This window comes from Malus sylvestris, chromosome 15 (assembly GCF_916048215.2).
Source record: "Malus sylvestris chromosome 15, drMalSylv7.2, whole genome shotgun sequence".
Classification (NCBI taxonomy): Eukaryota; Viridiplantae; Streptophyta; class Magnoliopsida; order Rosales; family Rosaceae; genus Malus; species Malus sylvestris.
The window spans coordinates 23401715-23424170 of record NC_062274.1 but is presented as its reverse complement, the minus strand read 5'-3'; the positions used below and the strand labels follow the sequence as shown (position 1 = coordinate 23424170).

Sequence of the window (22456 nt, the reverse complement as noted above, 5' to 3'; positions counted from 1 at the left end):
TTATCTTTTGGAGACATTTGTATAACCCCACCAGAGGGTAATCATAAATAAAGAAATAAGACAGCATGCAAAAAAAAAAAGGCAAAATGTTGGCAAGCCCAAAATAGTGGGCTGGAATGTTATGTGGAGGGCGAAGGCCCATATGCCCAAAAGAAACAGGCTCTATGGCTTCAAACTCCAACATTCATCCCTCCACTTAAGGTTCACCTTCTATTATCACCAATCAGGTGATCAAAAGTACGTCCAGTACTCTAAAATTATTCGGCAGCCTGCCACTATTATCACCAACTAGGTGATCAAAAGTACGTCCAGTACTCCAAAATTATTCAGCAGCCTGCCGTTATTATCACCAACCAGGTGATCAAAAGTACAACCTGTCCTCCAAAAAATCATACAAGAGCATCACTCATGACAATCACCATCATACATGAGCATCACTCATGTCAACATTCATGAGCATCACTCATGTCAACATTCATGAGCATCACTTATGTCAACATCCATGAGTATCACTCATGTCAATTAACATAAACATTCATAAGCATCACTCATGTCAATCAGCTTTGAAAGCTTCATTTACAAAGCTCTAGATTCGAAAGCTTCATTTACAGAGCTCCAACTTCGAAAGCTTCATTTATAGAGCTCTAACTTTGAAAGCTTCATTTACAGAGCTCCAGCTTCGAAAGCTTCATTTACATAGCTCTAGCTTCGAAAGCTTCATTTTGAAGCTTCATTTACAGAGCTCTAACTTCGAAAGCTTCATTTATAGAGCTTCAGCTTCGAAAGCTTCTTTTACAGAGCTCTAGCTTCGAAAGCTTCATTTATAGAGCTCCAGCTTCGAGAGCTCCAGCTTCGAAATCTTCATTTATGGAGCTCTAGCTTCGAAAGTTTCATTTACAGAGCTCCAGCTTCGAAATCTTCATTTACAAAAGCTCCAGCTTCGAAAGCTTCATTTACAAAGCTCCAACTTCAAAGCTTCATTTACAAAAGCTCCAGCTTCAAAGCTTCACTTTCAAAGCCTTACCTATAAAACTTTACTTTCAAAGCTTCACCTACAAAGCTTCAGTGCATGGTATACAAAGACCGCCTCCGAACAACCGCCACTTCGACCCATACATGGATTGAATTTGAAGTCTCCAGCCAACATACTATATGGACTGAAGACTTGGGAACTACACTATGTACCATATATTGGGCTTCCACAACTAGGCCTCATGAAAAATACTTGGGGGACTTAGCCCATTATTTATGTACTGAGGAGCAAACCTTTATTCTATAAAAGCAACTCCCTCTCTTTCATTAGAAAGCACCTATTATTCATGTATTGAGGAACGAACCCTTATTTTATAAAAGGGACTTCCTCACCTTCATTAGAGAGAGATTCTTAGCCCATCACTTATGTATTGAGGAGCGAACTCTTATTCTATAAAAGAGACTCCCTCACCTTCATTAGAGAGCATCGTCGCCAGCTGAGCAACCACCTCGCTGCGAGCATCACTCATAACTCATCACTTATGTATTGAGGAGCGAGCCCTTATTCTATAAAAGGGACTCCCTCACCATCATTAGAGAGCATCGCTGCTTGCTGAGTAACCACCTCGCTGTGAGCATCAACTCTAGCCCATCATTTATGTATTGAGGAACGAGCCATTATTCTATAAAAGGGACTCCTTCACCTTCAACGCCATAAGCCGAGCCAACAAAGGCAACATAAGCCACAAGCCGAGCAGCCTCGCAACATGTGCTACTTCTAGTTGAACATCATTTCACATTAAGTACCGCCTCATATCGAGTATCAGTTCTAGACGACATCTAGTTACTTCGGCCCACACATGGATTGAATGTCAAGTCTCCAGCCAAAAGACTCTCTTGATTGAAGACTTGGAGGACTACTGTTTGTACTATATTTAGGGCCTCTGTATTTAGACCTTGTATAAATACTCAGGGGACTCAAATGTAATTATGTAATAAATGAATGGGCAAATATGTAATAAGTGAGGAGCCCTTATTCTATAAAAGGACTCATCACTTTCCTCATTAGGGGAGGTCAAGGTTTAAGCCATGGGAAGAGAGAAAACATCTCAGAAAGGGCAAACACAGAAAATAGGCTAAAGAGCACACTGCCTCTAGTCTTCTTGTATATTCACCATTCAGAGTGAAACAATATCAACATCAGTGTGGACGTAGCCCAAATATTGGGGTGAACCACGATACATCTTGTGCTCTTTAGTTTCTTGCAGATTCACGGTCGGATTTATGTTGTTCCAAGACCCCTTCGGTTCTGTGCATCAACACCTTTCTTCCTCATCCATCCTCGCCAACTTGGTCTCCCTCCTTCGTACCTCTCCCCGTTCGGTCTCCCTCCTCCGTCCCTCTCTCACTAGCACTCATCCTTCCCTCACCACCTCCCAACTCGACCCATCCCTCCCCTAATCGCTCCATAATCGAAACATGCAAATCCAACCATTCAATGTACCAATGCATCATACTCATCAATTCAGTGTAGAATTTTCGAGGTTGGTTTGGACATGGTTTCAAGCCTCCCCAAGGAAATGAATCAAATACAATGGGGCATGCTACATTGGATAATAATTATATTAAAGTGAGCCTAACACCAGATTACTAAATGATCAAAATTTAATTAAAATATATCATTCATTTCCATCATTTGCGCCACAAAGTAATAAGACCCAGTTAGTTAGTTACGGTTGGCAAGCAGTGCAATTTTTGGCTAATTTCTAATGGAAAGGGATCCCTTTCCATTTTGGTAAAGGATCATTTCTGGATTTCTTCCTCCTAATCCTTTAGTTTGGAGATCTGGACCATTGAAATTTGATTAAATGATTACAAACAGAGGTTCACTTTAAAAATTATAATAATTTTAACTGTTGAATCAAATTTTAATAGTATGAATTCCTAAAGTTATTATATTAAGAAGAAGGGATATGAAGAGAATCCCTTTCCATTTCTAATGTCTCATACACTGTTGAAGCCCTTTTTTAAATGTCTCAAAAATAAAACGAGAGAACTTGCCTCAAAGACAACGTACCTTTTCCAACTCCACTCCCATCTCTCTGTCAGCTTTTGGAGGAGGAAGAGGAGGTGAGAAAGGGAGAGATACAAGAGCTGAAATAGTCGGTGCGGAGAGAGAGAGAGAGAGATGAGAGAGTCAGCTGTGGCCTGTAAGTGAGTGAGTGAGATTCTTCTTCTGAATTGTGATGGGGTCTTTTGCAAATTGTTGGATCCCCTTTTTCGAAATTTGCTCAAGCTAGCTCTGTTTGTCCTCTCTCGGTTTTTTTGGATTCCATCTCTCCTCTCTCTCTCTCTCCCCTTTCTCTTTCATTGTTTCTGTACTCTCTCTCTCTCTCTCTCTCCCCCCTAATTGCTGAAGTGTTCCTCACAGAATATCACAACAACCAAACAATTTCCACCCTTCCATTCCGTCAACCATCCTTTCATTCCTTCCTTCTCTCTCTGTCGCTCAACCGAACTCAAGTCAATCCCTTTCCCCCCCGTTTGTCTCTTTCATGGATCTCGGTTTCTGATTCCCTAATCAAAAGGCTTTTCTTTCACTCAAAAGGCAGACTCGTATACAGAGGCATTACCGGGCGGAGATAATGGCTGCAGCAACGGCGGCGGCGGCAGCTGAGAAATCAAGCTCCAAGGGCCAAGCATGGTGAGTTGAATGTTCAAACTCAATTGAAAAAACCTCACCTTTTCGATTTTCTGCCGGATACCCACATCAAATCAATGCATCATTTCTTTAGAAAAACTCACTTCAAACTCTCGTGTTTGCAGGTTCTGCACCACTGGATTGCCAAGCGACATTGTCGTCCAAGTCAACGACATGACCTTCCATCTCCATAAGGTCATTTCATCAAACACCTGGAGAGCACATTCCACATTTCTTCACCTTCCACCAAAAGTTTCATCTAACAGTTTCCAATTTTTCCGATTTGTTACAGTTCCCTCTCATGTCGAAAAGTCGAAAGCTTCATAACCTAATCACAGAGCAAGAGACGAACCCATCAAACCCCCATCACCAAATGGACGACGACGATGACGACGAAATCGAAGAAGTCCAGTGCCAAATATCCCTCTCTGACTTCCCCGGCGGCTCCGAGACCTTCGAGATCGCCGCCAAGTTCTGCTACGGCGTCAAGATCGATCTGAGCTCCTCCAATGTCGTGCAGTTGCGCTGCGCCGGGGAGTATTTGGATATGACGGAGGAGTACTCGGAGAACAACCTCATTTCCAAGACCGAGAGGTTTCTCTCTCAGTCGGTGTTGAAAAGCTTCAAGGAGTCGCTCAGAGCTCTCAAGTCCTGCGAGCGAGTCATGCCTCTGGCGGAGAATTTGGGGATTACGCAGAGGTGCATAGACTCCGTCGCCTCCCGTGCCACGTCTGCCGATCCCTCCCTGTTTGGCTGGCCGGTTAGCGACGGTGGACCCATTCGGAATGCAAATGCGGATGCGGTTTCGGCTTCTTCTGCTTCAAAACAGCAGATTTTGTGGAATGGTATCGACGCCGGCGGCGGACGGAGAAGGAGCAAACACGCGGATTCCTGGCTTGAAGACTTGGTGGTTTTGAGCTTGCCACTCTTCAAGCGGTTAATTTCCGCCATGAAATCTGGAGATCTGAGCTTGGAGATAGTGGAGACGTGCTTGATGCATTACGCTAAGAAGTACATTCCTGGAATTTCGAGAACGAATAGAAAGCCTTCGTCTTCTACCTCCGCCGCCGCCGCCACTACTGCCGCCGAATCATCGCGTCTAGCTTCGGAGAGTCAGCAGAGAGAGCTTTTGGAGACGATCATCTCCAATCTTCCATTGGAGAAGAGCTCCAGACCTTCGACGGCGACTCGATTCCTCTTCGGACTTTTGCGAACCGGCAACATACTTAACGCCTCCGAAGCCTGCAAGGCCGCCTTGGAGAAGAAGATTGCCTCGCAGTTCCACCAAGCCACCTTAGACGACCTCCTCATCCCGAGCTACTCCTACCTGAACGAGACGCTCTACGACGTCGATTGCATCGAGAGAATCCTCGGTTACTTCTTGAACGGCTTGGATCAGGGAAACACCGCCAGCATCGAAGACGGTTCTGACGGCGCCGTCCGATCGCCGTCGCTGATGCTCGTCGGGAAATTGATAGATGAGTTCCTTTCCGAGATCGCCTCCGATGCGAATCTTAAACCGGATCGGTTCTACAACCTCGCGACTTCTCTGCCTGATCAAACTCGGCTCTTCGACGACGGCCTTTACAGAGCCGTCGATGTCTATCTCAAGGTCCGTACACTATCCGATTCAAATTAGAATATCATTTCATAAATTAATCCTGTTTATTCATAATTAATTAGGATTTTAAGCTTAATACTATGTTAATTGCGGAATGTTAATCGATTTATGTTCTCTTCAGGCGCATCCATGGCTATCGGAACCTGAGCGCGAGAAGGTCTGCGGAATTCTAGACTGCCAGAAGCTGACGCTGGAGGCGTGCACGCATGCAGCGCAGAACGAGCGATTGCCGCTGCGAGCGGTGGTGCAGGTTCTGTTTTTCGAGCAGCTCCAGCTCCGCCACGCCATCGCCGGAACTCTTCTCGCCGCCGACGGCGTTCCCCCGGAATCGTCCAGGCCTTCGGTGCTGCGACGCGAAAGGGATGACCAGGAGGAGGAAGAGGGCGACGCGGCGGAGGCACGCGGGGATGAAAGTGGAGGCACGTGGCTGGCGGCGGTGAGACAGAATCAGGTGTTGCGATTGGACATGGATAGCATGAGGACGCGGGTGCACCAATTGGAGCGGGAATGCTCCAGCATGAAGAAAGTGATCGAGAAAATTGATAAGCCGGGCCAACCCGGAAGAGACGAGTTGGGTCGGAAAGACTCGTTGATCCGGAGGTTCGGGTGCAAGTTCAAGACCCAGGTGTGCGATTCGCACAAACCGACGGTCGTTGATACGAGAAAGGGACGACGGCGACACCATCACCAACAGTAGACGCGACCGCACCGGATCACTATATTTCATTGCCACGTAGATAAATGAAAACGTGGATGGATTGGATTCGCTTATTTGGTACTGAGAACTCGACTTTTGAGACGACGTGTGTCTAACAAGAAATTTTTAATTGTGAAGGGAATACAGGTGGTACATCATTTGTTTTTATATAAGTAGTGAGAAATTTTATTTTTTAAGTTGTTAACTTTTTAATACATATCCTATCATTTATATAACGATACATGATGTACTACTTTGTATGACGGTCATATTGAAAAATCTCTGTTGTTTGAGACAATATGATATGTTGTTATATATTACGGTGATAGCAAAAGCCGATAAGTGATTGTACAAATGGTGCAAATTCAAACTTTTGCAATTCGGCTTTTGCTTTTTTTGTAAAAACAGTTTTTGGTATGACTTTTGGAAGCTGCAGATATGATAACAGCTTGTCTCTCATCTGGGTTTTTTGTTGAGTTGATTGGTAAGATGAGAGAGAGAGCATGCACATGATTTCTTGGATGTTCATGAATCATGATGATTAGTGCGAATAACTTGAGTTCTGATAAAGAAAATATTGAGATCTCGTTTGGTAGCTCGAACTGTACTGATTATTTCTGTCGGATATGATAAATAGTCATCGGATAGTACTGACTAAATTAGTCGAGCGTTTGGTGCAGTATCAGACTAATGACCGTATTATTTACACTGTTTGGTACTGAGCCGGATAAGAAAGGGGGAGAAATTTTTTTTTTTTGACAAGTTTCACATCTCAAACACTGATCATACTTCTCGTTCAAGTTGTAGAATGCGTTAATCTCTATTAAAAACATCTGCCCGAATTCTCACAAACTATTTTTCTTGCTCGTGAAGATGACGAATTTCACATCTCAAACACTGATCATACTTCTCATTCACGTTGCCCTTCTTCCAATGTTGCTCCATTGCATGGTTTTCTTCCCAATGGATGCCAATCTCATCACCCAAACATGCAGAGTTTGTCCTCTTTCTCTTCCACTCGGTGGGTTGTGATTGAAATTCTAGAAAAGGGTTAGAAGGTTTTGGATAAGAGAATCGCAGGAATTCAAGAAAAAAGGAAATGGCCTTTGAGAGCTTCGAGTCTCAAGTATTCGACCCCAACAACAAACTAAATTTGAAAATTCTAATTAAAACACAAAATTACATAATCAATTGCATAATTACAGAGAAAACAATAACTAGATTCAAACAATTGAAAGAAAATTGCAAGAAAAATAGAAAGAGGGGGGAAGAACAGAGGGAGGGGCGGAACCTGGGAAGAAGAAGAAGAATGAGAAGATAAACCTGGGAGCAGTGCGTTTGGAAAGGACTGGTGCGGTTGGAGAAGAAGGAGAGAGCGAGAGATTTTCTTGTACCGTCTAAAGAGGAAGAGAGAGTGAGAGTGTGTCTTCGGAGGAAGGAGAAAGCGAGGGGTGCGTTCTCAGGAAGCCGACTAAATTGTACCGTGGTTTTAGAGGGGATAAGAAAATGGGTGCTTATCGTATAATGTAAGTGGGGCCGGATTATTTAATCCGATGGCTATCTAATACGAACGCACACCAAACACCATTAGAAAATAATAGTTCTTCAAATTCTACTTGGATAGCTTACATGGCACTTTAAAAAGTAATGCTACCTTGACAGAGAATATGACGAAAAACCATTTGGTTTGATGTTTTCTTGGGCTTGATCACTGATTAGAAACTTGGGCAAGCACCTAACATCAAGAGTTATTTGGATGAGCTTGAGATTGTAATCAAAATCCAAGTGGATCTAACCCAGCAAAATAACTCCTCATGTTAGGTGCTTAGAAAACGAGGTGGTACATATAAGTGGAATAACACTTAAAAGATAAAAATTCTCTTTTATATAATAATGTATCACTTTGTGTTGTGGACAAAATGAAAAATTTCTCTAGTCCTTCAATAGTTCAATAATAGCCTCCGAGGTGGGCTGTGAGGGAAGCGTTGGCCACGATGAGGGGGTTATTTTTGCGTCGGTCGACCTTATTACCTATGTGTCCAATTTGCAAGAATCAGGAGGAATAAGTTACGCATATGCTATTGCGATGTCCTTGGGTTGAGCCAATTTGGTTTGGTGGACAACTTGGTCTTCGGATGATGGGTGATGGGGTTTCTTCTTTTAATAACTGGATCCAAGATATGATAAATTTGGCTTCTCACCCGCAGGATAAATCAAGGCTCCTTTCTATTATTGTTTTTTCTTGCTGGCATATCTAGAAGGCAATGTGTAATTATGTCTTTAATGCTTTAACCATTGTTCCCTCCCAGGTTCTGCATGTTATTTCCTTATCATTGGCTTCCTTTTGGGAGGCGAATGTCACAAAATCTATTATATCCCAATCTATCCCTGCTTCCTCCAGGGTTGATCCTTGTTCGTGCTCTCTATTTGCCTCTACATCAAAATCAATGTGGATGCTAGTTGGTCCATGGTGTGTGGTTGGGCCAATTTAGCTGCGGTGTGCGTGACCATAAGGGTCAATTTGTGGCGGCTCATAAACATTCTATTGTGGCTCCGTCGGTGGTGTTTGCGGAGGCGATGACGATGCTAAAAGGATGTGAGTTGGCGGTTGAGCTGGGTTTTGGTTAGGTTGTTGCGGAGTCTGATTCGCTAGAGGTGGTCTCTTCCTTGAAAGGAGATATTTCTAATGGCAGCTGGGAAGTGTTTCCAATCTTGGAAAACATCTTGAGTTTGGGGACCTCTTTCCAAGGTTGTCGCTGGTCTTGGGTTCCAAGATCGACCAACTAGACGGCAGGCCTTTTAGCGTTGAGGCAGAACATGGAGATGTGCAGCAACATTTGGGTTAGACGACCCCCATCTTCATTGATTCACATTCTTAACAAGGATGGTCTTCCTTGCTCTCCGTAAGTGTATTTTTGTTGTTGGGGTATGTTGGGATGACGTCTGGCCTTTGTGGCAGCGTCCTTATGCTGGTGTCCCTCACACCTTTTATGTGTTTTGCTATGCTTGCCCCTCTTATGGGCTTTCCTTGTACTGTTGGCTTTCGTCCTAGTTATGAAAATTTCCAATCTTCCAAAAAAAAAAAAAAAAAGCCTATGACGGGAAGCCACGTGGACCCCAATCGGATCCAACAGTCAAAACCTAGAAGCCGAAAAAACAGTTAGGATCCGATCTAGTCTCCACCGTTTTACATTCTCTGACACGTGTAACCTCAAACCAAGGGACCCTACACAGTAGATATAGTGTGACATACTAAGTCCAAAGCGCCAACACTGCCTTTGTTGTACCTCTGTACAGTACAGGACTTGCATTTTCTCAAATCTGAAGCAAGAAATTTAGCAGAAAATCAAATAAAAAAAAATATGGGGAGGAAGGGGATGGGGTATCTGGCTCTGAAAAGTGATGACCCGAAAACTAGTGAGTTGATAGATTCAGATATCAAAGAGCTCAAGATTGCAGCCAAGAGACTCATCAGTGATGCCACCAAGCTTGGTGGTTTGGGTTTTGGGACTTCTTTTCTCAAATGGGTTGCCTTCTTTGCCGCCATGTGAGTCGATTTTGTAATTCCCTCTCTCAAATTTTGTGTTTTTACATGTTATCTTATGTTCTGTTCTCAAATGACAAATTTTCTTTAATAGCCCTATACTATGGAATAGTTGGGGAAATGAACGGAGAAAATTGAGGGTAAGAAATTGAACGGTGACGATTGTTAAAAAACCAGACTACTTGGTACACTGAATTACACAAACCCTCCAAGTGTTTGATGAAATGTCTTGTTATTTGTATCCTTGGGGATCAAGTTGCTTTGATGAGTTTTTGTTAATGAGTTGAATTGGGGAAGTGGGAATTAAGATTTGATTTTCTTTGTTGCAATTCGAAAATAGTGTGCAATCCAAACTGTGATCTTTCAGAAGAATAATATAAAATTGCGTCAGTGATGTGCGCCTCTCTTGATTTTTCAATTATTAAATTAGAATCTAATACTTTAATTTTTGGGATATATATATATATATATATATATATATATATATATATATATGTATGTATGTATAAATAAAGTACAGCACTTACCTGCATATTAACTAGTTCTTATCCTTCCAGATATAAGCCTTTTTATAAATTTGGAATATCCATTTTCATTTTGTCTTTTAGATGTGGCCTAAGTCACGAGAGATTCTGTCTTGTAGCCAATGCATAGTTTTAGTGGTGTGATTGATGACATAGATGATTGTAATGTGTTTAAATGGTATATCTCCTATTCGTTATATACTTGTCATCTGCATGGTGTCACCGGTTGTAAGAGAGAACCCACTCTTGTTTATTCTGATCGTCGGATTCACGAAATCAAAAGAGAATCAATGGAGAGAAATAAACAAGAATGTGTAGAATGAGAAAATGAGTGTGGGAACCCATGGTCAGTACTCAATAGTCCAGAAAGACATTGACACTACCAAGTATCCATTGATTAGTTTTATTTGGTTTTTTTGCTATGTTGAATTTCTTTTGTCCAGGTTTATGGTAAATGGTTACCATTCTTCTTGTATTGTTGAAATAAGTTCAAATAGGTTAATTAGGCTTGTAGCTGAGTAAGGTTCAACAAATCATACCTTCATCGTATATACCTCAACCTACTGTTTGCCTTGGGTGGTGTAGGCTACCAGTACATCAATTCTGACGTCGATTTCCATACGTGTTCACTTAACACTTAGACCATAACTTCTGCTTGGACATCAATGGATTGAAATTGGAGAAAGTTGTTATCGTAATTCATAGGCTTTGGAGTTATTTTACCATACCAACGAACTTATGCCTTAGTATGTAGTTCATTGTAGGCTTCTATTCGTTACACTGACTTGGGCATGTTTGCTCTCATCTCGCCAAATTTCTTGCTAAAATTTGCGGGAGGTGAGTGTGGTTTCTTGGCCAACTTCACGTGAAATTTGCATCTCATGTTCTACCCTCAAATGGTGTTTTCTTCATTTCTAGCATGTGGTTATGATGGATATGACTCCCAGCGCTGTAAAAAAGAGAAATGCTTAATTTCTAGTCTTTGATATGCTCGGATAGACGGATACCGAAAGGATCGGATGAGAAACCATAAGAACAACAACTGCTTTAGACATTTTTGCAGTTTCGTGGTGTAATTTTCACTTATGAGTTAGTTTGATTTTCGTAGCTTGAATTCCATTTTATTTTCTCCTGATAATTAGCTCTTTTATTTTAACCATATGATGGATGTGCTTCAATTCTGTACCATTAACCACTGAAACCGATCTGAGATGCCATGTTAGGGCATGTCTTCCTTGATGGCAGCTTCAGCCTCATAAATTTCCAGGTTTCATTTTCTTGACAAGTACAAATTTCGTCTCACAAAGTATTTCCGATGCTGCAGATATTTGTTGATACTGGACCGGACAAACTGGAGAACAAATATGCTGACTTCACTTTTAATCCCCTTCATTTTCTTCAGTCTTCCTTCAGTGCTGTTCGACCTCCTAAGGTGATGAATTCGGTTATTGGTGCACGATAATCTCAACTTATTTAATTTTATAAATCCATCTTTGGTTCTCACTAATCTCAACTTATTGACATTGTTTCAATATAATTCAGAGGAGAGGTGGGAAGATGGATTGCTTTTGTTGCCGTTGTACTGAGGCTTTTCTTCCCAAGGCATTTCCCGGGTATATGCTCAAGTTGCTAATTATTTGAGACGTCTACAATCGCTGTGCTAATCGAATTCACCTTTCAACCCTTCTAGTAAACCCACCAGATATCAAACATTGTACTGTAGCTCCAAGTCCTTGTAGGTCGGTAGCACTACTGGTGTCCGTTTACCATTATCCCCGAAATCTGAAACCGTTAACGTGAGCAAAATCTTCAAGGACATATAACGGTTGGAAATACATGCAACATCGCAAGCGAAAGTGATACCTTGTCCTTCAAGCTTAAACCTGTTTTGCCCAACACAATTTGGCAGCTATATCTGAAAAGTTAGAACTCAAAATCTGCCTTGACATGGGAAAAAAATGAAGATATAAACTCCTTTTTCTGCGTCCTATTTAACTGTGGTACTTCATTGCAGATTGGCTAGAGATGCCGGGATCATTGATCCTTCTTCTGGTCGTGGCTCCAAACTTCTTTGCGCACACTTTGAAGGACAGCTGGGTTGGCGTCTTGATCTGTCTTCTCATCGGTTGTTACCTGCTGCAAGAGCACATCCGGGCATCAGGTGGATTCCGAAATTCTTTTACACAAAGGCATGGAATATCCAACACGCTCGGAATCATCCTTCTCTTGGTCTACCCTGTCTGGGCATTGGTTCTCCATTTCATCTAAGCATTCTAGTTAACAACAGTTTCTACCATTGTTTATGTCCTCAACTATGAAGCAATTTCGATTTTATTGCCAATGGTATCTGTTGATCAGGCTTCTGCTTAATTTATATAGAACACTTTCCTTTTCTTCCAATAGACAAAGAATCTGCAAAGTATCTCATTGTTAACACCACATTAGATTACTCTAAGTAATGGATTTAGACTTTCGTGCTCCCAAGTATTCCAAAGTCTCCCTTATTGAGTGTCCGTGGGACTTGCAAACCTTCGTAACCTTCCACACCTCAACCTGTCTAGTAAGCCTTGTGAAACCACTTGTCTTGAATCCATGTTAGCTTGGTGGGTGTTAGGTTTAAAGGAATTGTGTGTAAATGGGAAGCATTTCATTGATTGGCACAACTAGAATACCATATAAAATTTGTATAAAATTTTGCTTAACTATTGATATGCTACTTTTATCATTACCAATAAATTTCACGCTAAAAAATACATGCTCGTTTGGAACTGTTTCTTTAAAAGCACTTATGCTCAGAAGCTTTTTTAATAAAATCACATTACATTTGTAATAAAAATGTAAGTGCCACACAATAGGCATTTTGATGTTTTGAAAACGCCTTTAAATTATCTTAAAAGAACTTCTAAAGAAGCTTTTAATACCCACATATACTTTTCTAGAAATAAAAAAAATACAAACACACGTTGTGTGTGGGCGCCACCTCGTCCATTTTTAGGCTGAACCACATCACGTTAGAGCAATTCCACCCCTAAGGACTTTGTGCCAGCACCCAGCGCATTTATCCACTCAAATGAACAGTAACAGACTCCAATGAACAGTAATAGGCCAAGGCATCTCCACCCCTAAAAAAATGCGCTGGCACAAACGATCTCCATCCCTACAAAATGCGCTGGCACCCAGCCCATTTAAAATATTTTTAAATTTTGTCAAAAGAATAAAAAAATAAAATAGTTTTAATTTCGGATAGGATTTTTAATCAATCTCGTCACGCCACATGTCATTATCTAAACGTACTATTTTGTGAATAGATTTCCACTAAGATTTTCAACCAATCCCGACACGCCACATGTCACTTCCGTTTTACAATAATTTAGCCAAGATTTCGATAAGATTTTCAACCAATCACGTCATGCCACGTGTCATTATCTGAACGTACTATTTTGTGGATAGATTTCCGATAATATTTTCGACCAATCCCGACACGCCACGTGTCACTTCCGGTTTACAATAATTTAGCCAAGATTTCGATAAGATTTTCAACCAATCACGTAGTGCCACGTGGCATTGTCCAGAACCTCATCCTTTCTTTTTTTGTCCATATAAACCTTACATCCCTACATCCATCCTCACACCAAGCTCAATCCTTCTTTTTAGCTCAGAATCCTTGTTCATCGTTTTCAAATCTTGAGTTCTTATTACAATGTCTTCTTCAAGAAGGGTGTATAAACAGTTGCAGGAGCAACAACAAAGGTTGTTGGCACAACAGGCAGAATTGGCCAATCTCGAGGAAGGTGGAAGTGGAGGTGGAGATGAGGCTTTCTTCATGGAGGAGGATGAGGATGATCACCATAGAAGGCAGAAGGCCTCACATTCCCGCCGTGTCATGGAAGTCGTGGGTCAGATAGCCAAACCAAGACGTGTTGCAAACCTCGATAGAAAAAGGGAAAAACGAGGTAAAAATCTATTGGAAGATTATTTTATTCCCAATAGCATATTCCCTGATCATATTTTTAGACGGCGTTTTAGAATGCAACGAAATTTGTTCAACAAAATCATGAGTGATATTTGCAACCATGATTCATACTTTGTGCAAAAAGAGGATGCTTTTCATGTTCTAGGGCTTATTCCCGAGCAAAAAATTACGGCATCCTTGCGAATGCTTGCATATGGAGCATCTGCAGATCAAGTGGATGAGATCGCGAGGATGGGAAAAACAACTGTTTTGGAGTCCCTGATGCGGTTTTGCTCTGCAATTAAAGCATTCTACACCAATGAGTACCTCCGGACACCCACGCCAAGGGACATGCGAAGGCTTCTGAGAAAGGGTGAGATGCGAGGCTTCCCTGGCATGATTGGAAGCATGGACTGCATGCACTGGACTTGGAAAAACTGTCCAAGTGCGTGGCAAGGAGCATATGGCAACATAAAATGAGCCAAAAGCATCATCTTGGAAGCGGTGGCTTCATTTGATACATGGATTTGACATGCTTTTTTTGGGGTTCCAGGAGCTCAGAATGACTTAAATGTCCTTGCCCAATCCCCAATGTTCGACGAACTGTTGCAAGGAAACTCGCCGAGATGCACATATACCATTAATGGTACCCAATACGAGGGATCATACTACCTTGCAGATGGCATTTACCCAAGGTGGTCAACATTTGTCAAAACAGTGCCACATCCACAGACTGAAAAGGAAAAACACTTTGCAAAATGTCAAGAAGGGTGTAGGAAGGATGTCGAGCGTTGTTTTGGTATCCTGCAAGCTCGTTGGGCGATTATCAGGGCTGCAGCTAGAATGTTTGATGTCGAGGCTCTTCGATCCATCATGATGACGTGTATTATTCTCCACAACATGATTGTTAAAGATGAGTATGATTATGATCGCGTCGATGAATATGAGCCGGATCCGATGAACAACTCAAGAACACGTATCTATTGTGCTCATGATAGGACCGAAGATCCAGTGCAACACGAGCCGTTGGAACGCGATGGACGTTACAATGAATTGATCGTTCAGCGGTACACTAATGTGCAAGAGCCATACTGGCACATAACCCGCCAAAATGACTTGATTGAGCACCAGTGGGGATTGCATGAAGGCGAAGATAATTAGAATGAGGCTTGTGGTTGAAGAATACATTGTATTTTTTTTAAGTTTATGTAATTCTATGTGGTGTGTTTTGTTTTTAAGTTTATTTAGTGAGTTTATGTAATTCTATGTATTTGGTGAGTTTATGTAATTCTATGTAGTGTGTTTTGTTTTTAAGTTTATTTGGTGAGTTTATGTAATTCTATTTATTTGGTGAGTTTATGTAATTCTGTGTAGTGTGTTTTGTTTTTAAATTTATTTGGTGAGTTTATGTAATCTTATTTCATGTGTTTAAATAAAGTACAAAAGAAATAAAGTTTTAAAAATAAATAAAGAATTACATTAAAATTGCATAATAAATAAAATAAAAATAAATAAAGTTTTAAAAATAAATAAGAAATAACATAAAAATTACATAAGAAATTAAATAAAGTTCAAACCTAAAAAAAGAAAAAAACATAAGAAATTACATAAGAAATTAAATAAAGTTCAAAAGAAAAAAGAAAGAAAAAACATAAAAAATACATAAAAATTATACAAAGTCTCTCGAGTTAGGATATGTGGTGCGAGGATCTTGGTTGTCACAAAAGTTGCTAGAACCCCCTTGACTTGTTTCCGCATCTTTTGCACGCCTCCTTCGCATGACATCTCTTTTTTCCGATGTCCAAAAATATTTAGAATTCGGAGACAGTCCTACTAGAGACTTGCTCATAGTGTCACGATCTGCTTGAGCCATCCTTTCTTCTCGAAGCAATTCATTTTCTCGATGAAGTGCTTCTCTAACCAGCTCGTTTTCTCGATTAACTACTTCTCTTTGTCTCTCAGCCGCCGCATCACGGGCCTCAGTAACGGCTAATATTGCTGCCATAGCAGCAACTTTTTCCTCATCTCTAGCCTTTTCTCATGCCATGTTTAGTTCACCTTGGCGAGCAAGTTCCTCCATATATTTAGTGTAGTCATTTTTGGAAGAACTACCTTTTTTCTTTGACGCCTTTTTAGAGGCCTTAGGGACTGACGAGTCGGTTGGGTCTCGGGCACTTGTTCAGGCATCCCTTCCATGTCTTGAAATGTGTCGGCTCATGTCTGCTTCTGGAGAACTATGTAGACCCATACCGTGCATGACAACTTCTGGACCAGTTGCCACAATTTTGTATTTAGGGCAATCTTTGACAATTTGCCAACATTCCCATTTAGTGAATGATTTGTTCCCGTTCTTTGAATTGTAGAATGCTTGAGCTTGTAGTGTCTATAAAAAAGTGGGATAACATAGTGTTAAAAAATGCGGGTGTAACACAAATAAATAAATTCAAAATATTGATAAGGGTGGAATGCATATAAATTACATAAAAATGACATAAGAAATTAAATAAAAATTACATAAAGAAATTAAAATTTTGATGCGGGTGGAATGCATATAAAAATTACATAAGAAATAACATAAAAATTACATACGAAATTAAATAAATCAAAATATTGATGTGGGTGGAATGCATATAAATAAATAAAAATATTGTTACCTGATCCGCTAAACTTGTCCCACTACGGAGGTTACCGGAAGCATGAGAGATGGCGTTTTTCCAACAAGTAAATGATGCGTTGAGTTTTTTCCAACGACCTTGAAGACCTTGACTAGTTCTGGCGTTTTCTCCATGTACATCGCAAAACGCTTTCGTAATTTTACTCCACATTTCTCGCTTATCCATCTCATTACCCGTAATCGGTAATAAGCTTCCACGAAGACATTTTTTTCTCTTAAAGTGTAGAAAATATTGAAATGTAGATAGTATAGAAAGTGTAGAAAATATTGAAATGTGGTGTAAAGGTAGAAGATGAGGGTTAGGTATTTATAGGAAAAAAATTAACATTTTTCAAAATTTTCTGTATTTTTTTAAAAATTTTCTGTATTTTTTCATAATTTTTTAATAATTTTTAATATAGTTAATTAATATGGACCGTTGGATTTGAAAAATATTCAAATCCAAGAGCTAGGGACTTGCCACGTGGCCAACGGTCATATTTATGACCGTTGGGCTGTTTTTTTATTTATTTATTTACTTTTTGTGAAAAAAACGTGGACCGTTGATCTATGATCGGACGGTCCATTTTAAAAGTCAAATTTAAATTTTTTTTACCGTTGGAAATCCAACGGTCTACAAAAAATAGCCGTTGGAAATCCAACGGCACTGAGGAGGGCCACATAGCCCTATTCCGGGTGAACACAAGTGGGCTGACAAGCGGGCCCCCCCGCCTGCAACCCGGTCTGCTACTCGCGCACAAGCGCGCTTGTGCTGCACGCGCCTGCTAAACAGGCCGGCCTCTGGGTCTGTCCGAAATGGGCTGGCCTGTTGCCCAGCTTGGGCTGTGTGCCAGGTTCTTTTGCGGGCTGGAGCAAATTGACAAGGGGCTGGGCAGTTTTTTGGACTAGGTGCTGGGCAATATTCACTGGGGTGGAATTGCTCTTAGTAAAGACCAAGTTCAAAATTCTCATGTTCAGACAGAGCAAAGCCCAAAACTCCTCATCAAAACCTAGGCCCATGGTTGCACTCTGTTCGGCCGAAATAATGGCTGATTCGTAAATTCGCCCAACACCGAATACCCAAAACCCTAACCCTAATCAGTCCCACTGAGCCCTATAAAAGCAGCACAATATCTGGTTGACGGAGAAGCAGTCGAAATAGCTGTCCCGTTTTCTTCTTTCTCTTCGCCTTTCCGTAGTAATTAGCTTAATCATTCTGGTTTTGATTTTCCGGTCGATTATTTCTCTGTTTTTCCCAATAGAAATCCTCCTTTCTTTTAGTTTTTGTTTATTCGTTCTGAAATCTTGATTTTTATTTTCAATTTGCTTTTCGGGGTTTTTCTCGGTGATGATCAACAATGATGACGAGTCCGATCCATTCATATATAAAATCGTGACGACAAAACGAGGCATTTGTCTGAGAGAAAATCTATCCAATTTCCACATATTTTAACCTTCTTTTTATTTGTTTTCAAAAAATTTCTGGGGTTTTATTTGTTTGGGATTTTGAGGGTACCCATGATCCTGATGCAGGAGATAAGATGTTATTGGATCGTCTTGGCCGATGCAAACGGAACGGGTGGCTCTGCTGATCAGATGCTGAGCCTCCCGGTGGCAGAGACACGGATCCGTTTTCGTCTGCCTAGCAGTTCCAGGCGGCGCTCGCTTCTTAATTTATTAATTTCTCTTTTTTTTTTTTTTTTGAAAAACAGGCATAGTGATGATGCGTATTTTCTGATTTATTGTTGATGAATTAATTACCTCCTACTCATACTGAATGCCTCCTAATCAGATTTTAATTTAATTTTAAGTAGAGTGTTAGAGAGAGAGAAGGATGATGAGGTAGCAATGATGATAAAACTCAATGTAGTGTTCATTGAGGGAGCACCCATGATTTTGTTTCAAGCACTTTTGAGCTTCTCTCTCCTCTCTCAATTTTTACTCTTTTTCTTCGCTTGTTTAATTTCGTAATTATAAAATGGCATGCAAACATGCTAATTCGCATTAGCAGCGGTTAATTGCTACAAAATACAAAATCAATTCTGTAATCAGGTTTGGTATTGCCATGATTTATGAAAATAAAAGGATTTGAAGTAGCTGGTCAATCAACACATTGAACCCAATCTGTACGAAATCCATTGGAAATAATTAAAGGTTTTGAAGCATGCCATAATTCACACTTGAAGTAACTATTTAGGCTATCCCATAATTTTGGAATTTAAGCTGTTGGGCAAGAATTGTCAGGTGACCTTGTGAAGGCCGGAAAATGGCTGGGAGGAAGCCTCCTGCTCGTCGAGTTTGGGACCCTTTTGGCCCATCATCTGTTTGACGAAATGCCTAAATGAAACTTAGGCATATGTCGGCACACATTAAACTGAGAGTTTGCATGAACACAAGTTGAATTGGAATGTATTGAGGATCTCAATGACAAGGTGGACCAAAAGGATATCATGAAATTTTTCAATGTCTTAAGATTTTAAAAAATTACTTGCATATTATCAAGGAGGGGAAGGCATCATATGCCCCAGGACACAACACCTCAAAGAACAAAACTCGAAAAAAATCTCAAAATATGATGGCTTCGCCCGGGTTCGAACCGGAGACCTTCAGTGTGTTAGACTGACGTGATAACCAACTACACCACGAAACCTCGATGCTAATTGTACTCTCTAAAAACAATTTAATTACATGTTTTGTATCTATTTTGTTTTAACTAATAATAATAATTCTAAACTTTGAACAAAAAGGCCTATTAGCTCAGCTGGTTAGAGCGTCGTGCTAATAACGCGAAGGTCGCAGGTTCGAGACCTGCATGGGCCAATTTGTTTTTTACGATTTTCCTTTCTTAAGCCTGAAATTTGAGCAAGCGAGTTTGAAATTTTATGCTTTTTTTCCTTTTTTTTTGGGGGTTTTGAATGGATTAATCATTAATGACATAAAGGATATCTTCTTTCGGAACAAGCTCAAGTTAGAGCGATGATCTTCTAGGAACTTTTACAGATCATAGTTTTATCTATCGTTTAATAGTCACTACATCAACTACTATATTAACTTCTTAGAAGACATGTGTCAACGATAATTGTGAAAACTTCACCTTGAGCTAATTGATATCTCGGATGAGGAAGTTATGCTTTGCCAATAATTATGTGAACGAGAATTTGTATATTTCATTCCACTTGAACATGATTGAGGCCCTAGATAAGCGATGTCTAATTGTTTAGGCACGGGATAGATATTCAATAATGATACCTAGTTGAAACGAGAATGAGACACAAATTTTTAAACGTAGAATTTTCTTACTTTTTCACTCATCCTATGTTAGTAAACGTAAAATATGTCAAAAATTAGAGTGACACTCCTACTTTATATATTCTCGTTTCGGATAAGTAACCATGTATTAAGCCTAATGTAGACAAATAAACTGTTATAGTTTAAGAACCTGAAACATTTGGAGCAGGAGGCCAAGGATATATGTACTAACCTGTCTGGCCACAAGTATCTTTATCCCAAATGAGAACTTGCCACTTGGCATCCAACTCATCTATATCTTTACCTTCATTCCACCAATCACAGCAAGCCTTATCCTATCCGTTTTATCTTACTCCCACCAAATAACTCTCCATTGGCCACACAAAAACGCTTCCAAGTACTCGAATTATTGTGTGAGATATCACAAAAAACATAGTGAACCAGCAACCATGGCAGCCTCCCTCCAAGCAGCTGCCACGCTCATGCAGCCGACCAAGGTCGGCGTGTCGGCGAGGACCAGTGTGCAGCTGAGGTCCTCTCAGAGTGTCTCCAAGGCCTTTGGCTTGGAGCCATCTGCCTCTGCTAGGCTCACTTGCTCTTTGCAATCTGATCTCAAGGACTTGGCTCACAAGTGCCTTGATGCTTCTAAGATTGCTGGATTTGCTCTTGCTACTTCCGCCCTCGTTGTCTCGGTATGTTATGCTAATTCCATTTCATTCCTCAGTTTTTTGCTTCATGTGATTGAAATTTCGGTGCGGAAGATGAACAATGATTAGTTGTTTGCATTTGACCTTTTGTGAATGTATGTTAAGTAGTACTTGCTAGTTACTTATGGACTATAGTTAGGGGGTAAACATTAGTTGGACTAGTTGTATGTGCAATTATATAGCAATATCCACATGTTCTCCATTAATTTGTAGAACTGGATCGTCCCAACAGACGAGAGTAATGTTCTCTATTTCGGATATTTGATATGTTATGTTGTTAGGATAACAATCATAATAGCATATCATATGGACGTACGCTCATCTGATAATTGGGATTGAGAATCTAACAATATAATGTAGCATCATTTGATTTCATATAGTATGGATATAAATCTCATTAGTTCATTTTGGATTGACAGTCTGACAACAACATATGCCAGTGATAGGTGGATTTCATTTTTGGGGATGAATTGCGATTGAAATTTGGTCATTGTTGGCCACCATTTGTGTTTTCAGGGAGCAGGTGCAGAGGGATCTCCAAAGAGGCTGACCTTCGACGAAATCCAGAGCAAGACCTACTTGGAAGTGAAGGGAACCGGAACTGCCAACCAGTGCCCAACCATCGATGGAGGAACCGAAGCATTCGCTTTCAAGCCTGGCAAGTACACTGCCAAGAAGTTCTGCCTAGAGCCAACATCCTTCACAGTCAAGGCAGAGAGTGTGAGCAAGAATGCTCCACCAGAGTTCCAAAACACCAAGCTCATGACCCGCCTAACCTACACTCTCGATGAGATCGAAGGACCTTTCGAAGTTGCCCCAGATGGCACCGTCAAGTTTGAAGAGAAAGACGGAATTGACTACGCTGCAGTGACAGTCCAGCTCCCGGGAGGTGAGCGCGTGCCCTTCCTCTTTACCATCAAGCAGCTCGTAGCCTCTGGCAAGCCTGACAACTTCACAGGAGAGTTTCTAGTACCATCATACCGCGGATCCTCTTTCTTGGACCCCAAGGGAAGAGGAGGATCTACCGGTTACGACAATGCGGTAGCGTTGCCGGCAGGTGGCAGAGGAGACGAGGAGGAGTTGGCAAAGGAGAACACCAAGAATACAGCAGCATCAACAGGGAAGATCACACTGAGTGTGACAAAGAGCAAGCCTGAGAATGGTGAGTTGATCGGGGTGTTTGAGAGCATTCAGCCGTCTGACACTGACTTGGGAGCCAAGACTCCAAAGGATGTCAAAATCCAGGGAGTTTGGTATGCTCAGCTTGATTAGTTTCATTTTTCTTCTTATGTATTAAATTAATGTGATTCCGGGTTTCAGATTTTGCTATAAATTAAAAAGGTGTTGCTGAACTTTCTTTGTAACCTAATCCTGGACAACAAGCACTGAGATCACTGAGATCACTATCTTTCTTGTATATTATCATGCCTATTAATGTGATAAATTTCGAATCATTCTGATTCCACACCTCCCTTACTTCAAAACGTGTCTTATAAATAAGTTATATGTTATTCTTTGAAGAGTCACTCTTCCTAAACTGCTAATGGTTATTTATAAAATATGACATACTTAAAAACTGTTTTTTTTAGGTAAATGTATCAGATGATAGTTTGCAATAAAAAAGTAACGCTACAATATTTGAGAGTGACGTAAAAAGGTGACTTGGTGTAAAGGTTGGATGGCCCCGTACATGTCCTAAATTTAAAGAAGACAAAAATCTCATTCTTCATCGGAATAAAAATTGGATTACTCACTGTTCATCCATAGGAAAGTCAATATTCATTTTGAAGACTGTAAAATAAATAGTTTGCTACAGTTTCTGGCAAACTTCTTATA

The 22456-nt window shown here is 40.7% G+C and overlaps 3 protein-coding genes and 4 non-coding genes across 7 annotated transcripts; 6 read left to right on the top strand and 1 right to left on the bottom strand.

Annotated features, from left to right (window-relative positions):
* Positions 1-2983: 2983 nt before the first annotated feature.
* On the top strand, positions 2984-6650 carry LOC126605810 (BTB/POZ domain-containing protein At5g66560-like). Its single transcript, XM_050273253.1, has 4 exons — positions 2984-3676; positions 3799-3868; positions 3966-5285; positions 5416-6650. Exons 1-4 carry the CDS (start codon positions 3618-3620, stop codon positions 5989-5991), a joined length of 2025 nt encoding a protein of 674 aa, XP_050129210.1. The 5' UTR covers positions 2984-3617; the 3' UTR covers positions 5992-6650.
* Positions 6651-9272: 2622 nt separating this feature from the next.
* Positions 9273-12433, top strand: LOC126601755 (cold-regulated 413 plasma membrane protein 2). Its single transcript, XM_050268514.1, has 4 exons — positions 9273-9538; positions 11384-11491; positions 11602-11672; positions 12074-12433. Exons 1-4 carry the CDS (start codon positions 9354-9356, stop codon positions 12325-12327), a joined length of 618 nt encoding a protein of 205 aa, XP_050124471.1. The 5' UTR covers positions 9273-9353; the 3' UTR covers positions 12328-12433.
* A 5571-nt stretch (positions 12434-18004) lies between these two features.
* LOC126606127 (small nucleolar RNA SNOR75) lies at positions 18005-18090 on the top strand. The gene has a single exon (XR_007617143.1). It is a non-coding gene; the product is annotated as a small nucleolar RNA SNOR75 (small nucleolar RNA).
* Positions 18091-18373: 283 nt separating this feature from the next.
* On the top strand, positions 18374-18441 carry LOC126606097 (small nucleolar RNA Z105). Its single transcript, XR_007617119.1, has one exon. It is a non-coding gene; the product is annotated as a small nucleolar RNA Z105 (small nucleolar RNA).
* Positions 18442-19240: 799 nt separating this feature from the next.
* On the bottom strand, positions 19241-19314 carry TRNAV-AAC (transfer RNA valine (anticodon AAC)). The gene has a single exon. It is a non-coding gene; the product is annotated as a tRNA-Val (tRNA).
* A 96-nt stretch (positions 19315-19410) lies between these two features.
* Positions 19411-19484, top strand: TRNAI-AAU (transfer RNA isoleucine (anticodon AAU)). Its single transcript has one exon. It is a non-coding gene; the product is annotated as a tRNA-Ile (tRNA).
* An 817-nt stretch (positions 19485-20301) lies between these two features.
* Positions 20302-22074, top strand: LOC126603961 (oxygen-evolving enhancer protein 1, chloroplastic). The gene is made up of 2 exons (XM_050270989.1): positions 20302-20605; positions 21137-22074. Exons 1-2 carry the CDS (start codon positions 20363-20365, stop codon positions 21890-21892), a joined length of 999 nt encoding a protein of 332 aa, XP_050126946.1. The 5' UTR covers positions 20302-20362; the 3' UTR covers positions 21893-22074.
* The last annotated feature ends 382 nt before the right edge of the window (positions 22075-22456 follow it).

Bases quoted from the DNA above. Each gene is read 5' to 3' on its own strand.
- LOC126605810 (XM_050273253.1), top strand. From the start codon at position 3,618: ATGGCTGCAGCAACGGCGGCGGCGGCAGCTGAGAAATCAAGCTCCAAG. The intron at 3,677-3,798 runs GTGAGTTGAATG...TCGTGTTTGCAG, and splicing joins AGCTCCAAGGGCCAAGCATG to GTTCTGCACCACTGGATTGC. The intron at 3,869-3,965 runs GTCATTTCATCA...GATTTGTTACAG, and splicing joins TGACCTTCCATCTCCATAAG to TTCCCTCTCATGTCGAAAAG.
- LOC126601755 (XM_050268514.1), top strand. From the start codon at position 9,354: ATGGGGAGGAAGGGGATGGGGTATCTGGCTCTGAAAAGTGATGACCCG. The intron at 9,539-11,383 runs GTGAGTCGATTT...CCGATGCTGCAG, and splicing joins GTTGCCTTCTTTGCCGCCAT to ATATTTGTTGATACTGGACC. The intron at 11,673-12,073 runs GTATATGCTCAA...ACTTCATTGCAG, and splicing joins CTTCCCAAGGCATTTCCCGG to ATTGGCTAGAGATGCCGGGA.
- LOC126603961 (XM_050270989.1), top strand. From the start codon at position 20,363: ATGGCAGCCTCCCTCCAAGCAGCTGCCACGCTCATGCAGCCGACCAAG. The intron at 20,606-21,136 runs GTATGTTATGCT...TTGTGTTTTCAG, and splicing joins CTTCCGCCCTCGTTGTCTCG to GGAGCAGGTGCAGAGGGATC.